The sequence below is a fragment of the Myotis yumanensis genome, unplaced genomic scaffold (genome assembly GCF_028538775.1).
Source record: "Myotis yumanensis isolate MYYU_CA2020_CCGP unplaced genomic scaffold, mMyoYum1.0.hap1 SCAF_10, whole genome shotgun sequence".
Classification (NCBI taxonomy): Eukaryota; Metazoa; Chordata; class Mammalia; order Chiroptera; family Vespertilionidae; genus Myotis; species Myotis yumanensis.
The window spans coordinates 18,060,375-18,068,940 of NW_027223761.1; the positions used below are offsets into that span (position 1 = coordinate 18,060,375).

At 35.3% G+C, this 8,566-nt stretch overlaps 1 protein-coding gene across 1 annotated transcript; it reads left to right on the top strand.

Annotated features, from left to right (window-relative positions):
- The first annotated feature begins 1,195 nt into the window (after positions 1 to 1,195).
- On the top strand, positions 1,196 to 2,194 carry LOC139017688 (olfactory receptor 4A5-like). Its single transcript, XM_070426292.1, has one exon. It carries the CDS (start codon positions 1,199 to 1,201, stop codon positions 2,192 to 2,194), a length of 996 nt encoding a protein of 331 aa, XP_070282393.1. The 5' UTR covers positions 1,196 to 1,198.
- The last annotated feature ends 6,372 nt before the right edge of the window (positions 2,195 to 8,566 follow it).

An 8,566-nucleotide genomic window follows, 5' to 3' on the forward strand; every position in this document is an offset into this window, starting at 1 on the left:
ATAATAAAGACCATTACAAACTTTTGAACAATAATAGATACAGAGGCAGAGCTGCCTCAAACTGATTGTCAAACTGCAGTGGGAAGGCCAGAGAGAGTTGGGGGACAGGAGGGAGGGGAGTAAGAGATCAACCGAAGGACTTGTATGCATGCATATAAGCATAACTAATGGACATAAGACACTGGGGGGTAAGGGAGGGTAGGGGTTTGTCAAGGGGGGGGGGGGAAAGGATACTTATGTAATACCCTTTGTAATACTTTAAGCGAAAAATAAAAAAAAAAAAAAAAAAAAAAAAAAAAAAAAAAAATGAGAGATCCATGAAGACTGAACATCCTTTGAGACATAAAGGATTGGATATCTAATAGTGGATTATCATAGTATTAAGTGAGTTATTCCAAAAGGGGCATTATTTTTGGTGCGACATAGATCATATTATAAAGATACTCACCCAAAATACTATAAACGTGGAGAGCTGATTCTATGCCAATTTGTTCAGAGATTTTTGTTTTGTTTTGTTTTTGTTTTTTGATCACCACCGGACAGTAAGTCATTGCTGCCTCTGTGCCCGGACTGGCAGTTTAAATAAGGCTCTATTAAATAAATGACTGACTGTTGCATTTGATACTCTTTTCTATAGACAATCCACTTAGAGATGGAACCTCTTACTTGTAACCCAAATAAAATCATCTGTGGAGAAATAGAATTGTCAAGGGAAGGTATAATGCAGTGGTTCTCAACCTGTGGGTCGCGACCCCTTTGGGGGGTCGAACGACCCTTTCACAGGGGTCGCCCACGACCATCGGAAAACACACATATAATTACATATTGTTTTTGTGATTAATCACTATGCTTTCATTATGTTCGATTTGTAACAATGAAAATACATCCTGCATATCAGATATTTACATCACGATTCATAACAGTAGCAAAATGACAGTTATGAAGTAGCAACGAAAATAATTTTATGGTTGGGGGTCACCACAACATGAGGAACTGGATTAAAGGGTCGCGGCATTGGGAAGGTTGAGAACCACTGGTATAATGTTTACTGAATGTTTACTGTATGTAAACCTCTGTAAAGGTATAATAATGAAGATGTACTTCAAAGCATAATGTATTCATAGGTGTGTTCACAATTTCATTACAGGTCCCGTTCTCCTGACCCCTCATCCCTGAAACAGGCTTTAGAGAAGACTAAATGGGACACAGTAACAATGTGACAGAATTTGTTTTCCTGGGCCTCACTCAGGATCTACAGGGCCAGAAAGCATTATTTGTCGTATTTTCACTCATCTACATTATGACAATGGTGGGCAACCTGCTCATTGTGGTCACTGTTCTTTCCAGCCCCTCCCTGGCCTCCCCCATGTACCTCTTCCTTGCCTATCTGTCACTCATGGATGCAGCTTATTCCACTGCCATTTCACCCAAATTGATTATAGACTTACTCCGTTGTCATAAGACAATTTCTTTCTCAGCGTGCATGGGACAGCTCTTCCTGGAACACTTGTTTGGAGGTTTTGAAGTCTTCCTTCTGGTGGTGATGGCCTACGATCGCTATGTGGCCATCTATAAGCCATTGCACTACATAACCATCATGAATAGACAGGTTTGCATCCTACTGTTGGCGGCGGCTGGGGTTGGAGGTTTTGTGCATTCTTTGGTCCAACTCCTCTTTGTGTACAGCCTCCCCTTTTGTGGCCCCAATATCATTGACCACTTCTTCTGTGACGTGCACCCTCTGCTGGAACTTGCCTGCACTGACACCTACTTTGTAGGCCTCACTGTGGTTGCCAATGGCGGAGCAATCTGTACGTTCATCTTTATTTTTCTATTAGTCTCCTACGGAGTCATCCTCAGTTCTCTGAAAACTCATAGTCAGGAAGGGAGGCGCAAAGCCCTGTCTACCTGCAGTTCCCATATCACGGTGGTTGTCCTCTTTTTCGTTCCCTGTATTTTCCAGTATGTTCGACCTGTTTCTAACTTCCCCATTGATAAATCCATAGCTGTGGTCTATACTGTTGTCACTCCCATGTTGAATCCTTTAATATATACTTTGAGAAATCCAGAAATGAAACATGCTGTGAAAAAGCTCTGGCATAAAAAGTTAACTATAGATAGAATGAGCATGTTGTCACCCATACTGAATGCTTTTGTTACTAATTCTGAAGCACAAACAGGCAGTCCATTGTAACAATGGATGACTTAGTCAACTCAATGGGGTTCTAGGGATGCTTTTCTTCATTTACATAAAGGCATAAAAAAGTAGAATAAATTACCCATTGAGGTTAGAATCAATCTCATAGAGAAGTTCTGCAGGTTGAATAAAAGGCACAGGTATTTGTCCCATACAAGGAAAAGTACACTAAGTTCACCTTGTAACTTTTTCTTTATTTTAAAATGGGACGTTAGAAGAAAGAGGCTTTTTTTTTTCCTTTGAAAAATAAGCTACCTTTGAAAATTTGCTGTTACCCTAAATAATGAGAAAACAATTCATCTAATGCTTAGAACAAATTTCTGGGGTCAAACAGTTAATGTTTGTTATCCTATCCACACAGCAACTTTCTGTAGCTGCCTTATGCATTTTGTCTTTAAGATTACTTTCGGCCTGACCAGTGTGGCTCAGTGGTTGAGCATCCACCTATGAACCAGGAGGTCATGGTTCTATTCTCAGTCAGGGCACATGCCCAGGTTGGGGGCTTGATCCCTAGTGGGTGTGTGTGTGTACATGTAGGAGGTATCCAATCAATGCTTCTTTCTGTCATTGATGTTTCTTTTCTTTTTTTAAAAAATATTTATTGTTGAAAGTGTTACAAATGTCCCCCTTTTCCCCCATCGATCCCCTCCAACCAACCCCCAACCCTCACCCCAGGCCCTCACCACCCTACTGTCTGTCTAGGGGTTACGCATTATGCATACAGGGTCTTTGGTTGATTACCTCCCACCCATCCACCCTCTAAGATCCCTCACTCTGTTCCATGCTTTCATGTCTCTGGATCCACTCCATATCATTGATGTTTCTATCTCTCCCTCTCCCTTCCTCTCTGAAATAAGTAAAAAATATATTTAAAAAAAGATTATTTCTGTTCTTTAGGTTGATGTCTATGCATTTGAAGTTCAGGATGTTTAGATGGGAGATGGTCCCATATTTGGTTAAAGACACAGTCAGTGAGCAGTTTTGTTAGATGGGATATTGGAGCTGTTCACAGGTTGACATGAACCTGTATGAGATGACCGACAATGAAAACAGATTCTAGTTCTTGATTAGAGGATAGAAAACCATATTCATTCAAGTCATAAATATATTTTCATGCCTTTCCTCACCAAATATTATGTGCATTTTTGCCATTCTTCAAAGAGTACATAAAACTTATTTTGTCTTAATGATACTGAAGATTGGGTAAAGAAATGCATTATTTTGCATAGCAATGTGTTCCCTAAAAATTGTATTCAACTGAAATAATTTAAATTATAGACTTAATAAAGATTATTTTGGTATAAACAAAATTTTGTTTTTAAATTTTATATAACAAACAACAACAACCAGGTGTGTTTTTTTTTTTTTAATTGTAACCCATACTGGAACATCATGAACTAGGAAGAAGATGGAATTGCTTTCACTGTATTATAGGAATGTCATCTATGTTTTGTAAGAGTTTTCTAACTAAAAAAAAAAAAGAGACATTTTCTTATTTTAAACTTTTTCTATGCCCTGGCCGGTGTGCCTCAATTGGATGAGTGTTGTCTCATGCACCAAAATGTTGCCAATTTGATTCTCAGTCAGGAAACATGCCTGGATTGCAAGATTGGTCCCAAGTAGGGGCTGTGCAGGGGGTAGTTGATCAATGTTTCTCTCTCTTTCCCTCTCCCATCTGCTCTCTTTAAAATCAATAAAAATATTTTAAATTTTTATTATGTATTTTTTCATGCATACCAATAATATATGCAATTTATTTCTAGATTTTGTCGCCTCCTACCTAGAATATGATCGATATTAAAATTACCCATATATACCATTCCTCTGCCTCTTTCCAGGGGTAATCCCTATGCTGAAATTTTTGTTAATCATAGTTAAAAATAGTTTAATTACACATGTATGTATCCTTAAGTTGTAGAGTTTAGAGTTTTATATTCCTTACCTTATATACCAACCTACTTTCCTAATTTGATGTCATATTTACTCTATTTAAAGTCCAAATACTTGTGTATCTATTTCTAGACTATTTTCCTTTGATTGGTTAATTATTCCTAAGTCAATACCACATTATTTTAGGTCATGTAAGTATATTTTGATATCTGATAAGAGGCCTACCACACAATAGTCTTATTAAAAACAACAGATTCTGTTCCAAAAAATTCTTTTCCACATAAGTATTAGAATAATTTTGGAGATCTTAGAAACTTACTAAGATTTTGACAGATAACATATTAAATGTCTAACTAATTTAGAGAAGAATTGATATCTTGATCACATCAAATCATTCTATCATTCTATCTGAGAACAGGAAAAAGTCTCAGTATTTATTTAGGTCTTTAAGATTTAAAGATTCTTTTAGACTATTGCTGAGTGATAATGATTTCATTAATGATTTTTGATATCTTTCAAATATTTTATATTGTATTTCTCATTTTTATATTATTATGTCACTTAACAGAGGAAAAAGTGGTATAATAACTGTGAATAAAGGAAACCTTGACTCATTCTTAGCTTTAATGGGGAAGCCTTCAGTATTTCCCCCCCAAAAATGTGTTCATTACAAAAGATAATCTCCACCTGTATATTACTACCCTGAAAGGAACAGATATCACTTTTCAAAGGAACAACCAAAAACTATTTACAAAGAACTTGCAAGATTAAATAATTTTTTAAAATCCTCAGTTGAGGTTATGTTTATTGATTTTTAGAGAGAAGAGTAAGGAAAAGAGAGAGAGAAAGAGAGAGAGAAGAGAGAAGGGAGGGGAGAGAGAAACATCCATGTGAAAGATACATGATCGGTTGCCTCCATGTCATCATTTATTTTGCCAAATGCTTCCAAGTAATGGGGAAACTTGTCAGATCAGTGACAGAGACTAGTTATGTTAAAATATTCAAAGAACTAAAGAAAACCATGCCTCAGGAGCTAAAGGAAAGAACTATAAAACAATGTCTCAACACTAAATGATTTGTATCAACAAACATGAAAATTATGAAAAAGAACAAAAATAAATTCTGGAGTTGAAAGTACAATAATTGAAAAAAAAAAATCACTAAAGTGGCTCAACAGCAGATCTGAGGAAACAAAAAAAGAATCAGTGAAGTTGAAGATAGGTCACTGTGATTATCCAGTCAGAGGAACCAGTACATAATGATGTTAAAGCTCCTCCCTCTCTGGTTCAGGTTCCAGGGTGTTTACAGGCTGTTCACGCAATCTTATTATTTTGTTATTAATAAGTGATTTGCTCTTTGATGTTCTATTGTTATTTTTTCACTTAATTGCCCACAGTGATTGGCCAGGAGAAGCCTCTGAAAACATAGAATGCACTGGAAGAATCATGCAGAAGGTCTCAGCACAATTCCTCAGTGAATTTATTTTTGAACAAGCAGCCTTGGGGACAAACTGTTTTAACAACTCAGTAAAGTGATTTGTTATTTATCTTTGATTAAGTCCCCAGTCATATCTTCCTTTTCTGGGAGGAGATTTCTCCTTGGGTATTAATGCTATTGTCAAGATGTAGTAAAATAAAAGTGATTACTTTGTAGACATGAACCATATTAAAATTGTCATATGACTATTTTAAAAATATTAAAAACCCATTTATTTGAATATCCAGCTCTCTGCATTATTGACTACATATGCTATCAAAAGTTTGGTCAATTTATTTGGTCAGTTAAACATAAGAATTAGGTTTTAAATTTGATGACTAATACATATTCTCAATGACAACTTTCAAGTATGGTGATTCATCCATGATATCAACTGTTTCTTCTTAAAGCCAAACTTTGGATAATGCCATAACCCAAACGGTAAAATCTTTATGAAAGCTGAAGAAGACGGTCATGCTTTTTGTACAGGCAAAAGAGCTATATCTGGATGTGGCAAGCATTTCTAGCTGCAATGATGAGCTGTACCCTAATCTGTTCTCTGCAGTCACACCTGGGTTGATGTGGTGGCAGTTCTGACTTATCTGCATCACACTGAACTTCAACTTCCGGAACCAAAGACAGAATTGCAGAAGCCTGGATTTGGAACAGAGGACAGAAGAAGAAATAAAAAATCAAGGTAACATATTTACAAATACTCTTCACTGCTCTGAGAATAGGGATAGATGGACTTAGTTTGAATGAATTATGTTTCTTTTAAAGAAGCAGGTTTTATCATTTGATTTCGAATGTTTTATGCCAGAAGCTCCAGAATAAGAAAGTGAATGCACTTTATCCATTTTGTAAAATATTATGGAACAAATACAATGATAATAATCTTCTCCAATATTTTGTATTAGAGATGCTTAAATGCATGCTGAAATGGAGAGAACACATAGCATAACATAACTAATGCAGCAATATTAGAAGACATATATGGTCTTCACAATAATGTATGTAGATTGCTTTATATGGAGAATCCAACAATTATATATTTTGTATTTTAATATGTTATGATGATAGTAAGGATTATTGTAGCTCTTTATAATTGTTATCTTGTATTAGTATCTTTAAATGTTCTGGTTCTGTGTGGGTATTTTTTTGTTTTGATAAATAGACATAGCACATTGTTGTGCATTTATCACTACTATCCATTTCTTCAGAGAGCTTTGTTTGTATTATGCTGTTTAATCCTTAAAACCATCCTACATGTTAGGTGCTATTATAAGTCTCATTATACAGATGATGTTGAGTAATTTACCCTCTCTGATTGTTGTTCTTTATTTGCCCCTAAAGTCTGTTAAGCCACACTCAGGCTTTATAGATAGTTTTTTCCCCTTTACTATGAAGAAATTGACTTGGAAAATGTGATATTTCTTTAAAATATATCTTTATTAAAAATCTGATAAGCTGAGTAGGTGTTTAATAGGACCTCAACATTTTTGTTGCATCATTTTTTTGGTCATTTGCTCAATCATTTAAAAAACCTATTGCTTAATTGGGAAACAGATATAACCATATAGATAGTTAAATAGAAACATTTAGGCATGGGTTGTGATCCTATGTTTTAAAAAGATCTGGACTGAAACTCAAAATTTCAGAATCTACATTTTTTAATATCTTGCTGGTTGAAAGTGCTTCCCAGTATTTTATGCCTTGCATACCATGTAAGTGGTTCATTTTTCTGCCTGATGTTGTTGAATTTGGCATACTATAGATCTACTTATCTTGTTTTAATTGTCATTGTGGGATAGTTATCATGGATTTACATTGTTGAGCATTCCTTAATGATTCATTTGTTCTCACTGAAAATGTTAAGATATTTGAAGAATCTCACAAATGTTTGAAGCAGATACATGTATATTTAATAAAATACAATATTGATAAAGCATAGAGTTTTATATCATTCTGATCAAATTAATAGCTTTCAATAGTTTAGAGTAATAATTACATGCTCATAAGAACATTTGTGATAGTCAAATGTTTATTGATTGCTTAAAGTGTGTAAGGGACAATCAAAGATTCTGTAGATACAGTTACTAGTAAGATATGTTTACTATCCTGACAGCCCCAACAGATGACTGGGAAGCACAGTTCTAAACAGGTAAGTGTTATAAGTACTCAACAGGTGAAGGTGGCAGACCCTCCTACTGGAAGTTGATTTCTTGGATGCTCAGACAACTCCTATGAATTGTGAGTACTTATTTTCCATTACCAATGCAGCTATAGCTTCATTACTGTGTTGAAGTTATTTAATTATATGCAATGAACTTCGAGAAGCCCTGAAGATGAAATGCCTTTAGGCAGCTAGTCTCTTATATTAATATATCTTAAAGTTTAGAATTTGATTTTTTTTCAGTTTTCTTTGATTTGAAAATATGGAGATTCCTGAGGCAGCTCTGATACTGATGCTAAGTTATGCTCCAGTTCACCTCTGGACTTACAGTTCAGGAAACCTGAAATTCCTCTACTCTGAACTCATTCAGGCCTCCTCAAACCAAATTATTTACCAATTTCAAAGCATATTTCATTCAGTTTATGGTGTTTGCTGGTCTCTATCTGCCTCTTCTGAGTTATCTCTTACTTTCTCTTTTCTACACTTATATTCTCCTTCTGATGATTGAGTACAGATTGGCTTGCCCAGAAGCACAAATCTCCTAGAATAATCTCCTGTCCCTCACAAATAGTCTGCAAAGGTAGACACTGACACAGAGCACACTTACAATAATTCTGCCAAAAAGAACTTGCACACATTACAAGTATAATTGGCTCTGGATCACATTTGAAAGGCCCAGCAAGTGATTTATTTTCCTCAATGAGAATAACTGTCTTATATTCCACACAGACTTAGATAACCAAGAACTAGCAATATGAACAAAATAACTGGTTTAACTGATTAACTACGTTAATAATCAAGTAACCTTTAACATATACTAATTCATCTGA

Bases quoted from the DNA above. Each gene is read 5' to 3' on its own strand.
- LOC139017688 (XM_070426292.1), top strand. From the start codon at position 1,199: ATGGGACACAGTAACAATGTGACAGAATTTGTTTTCCTGGGCCTCACT.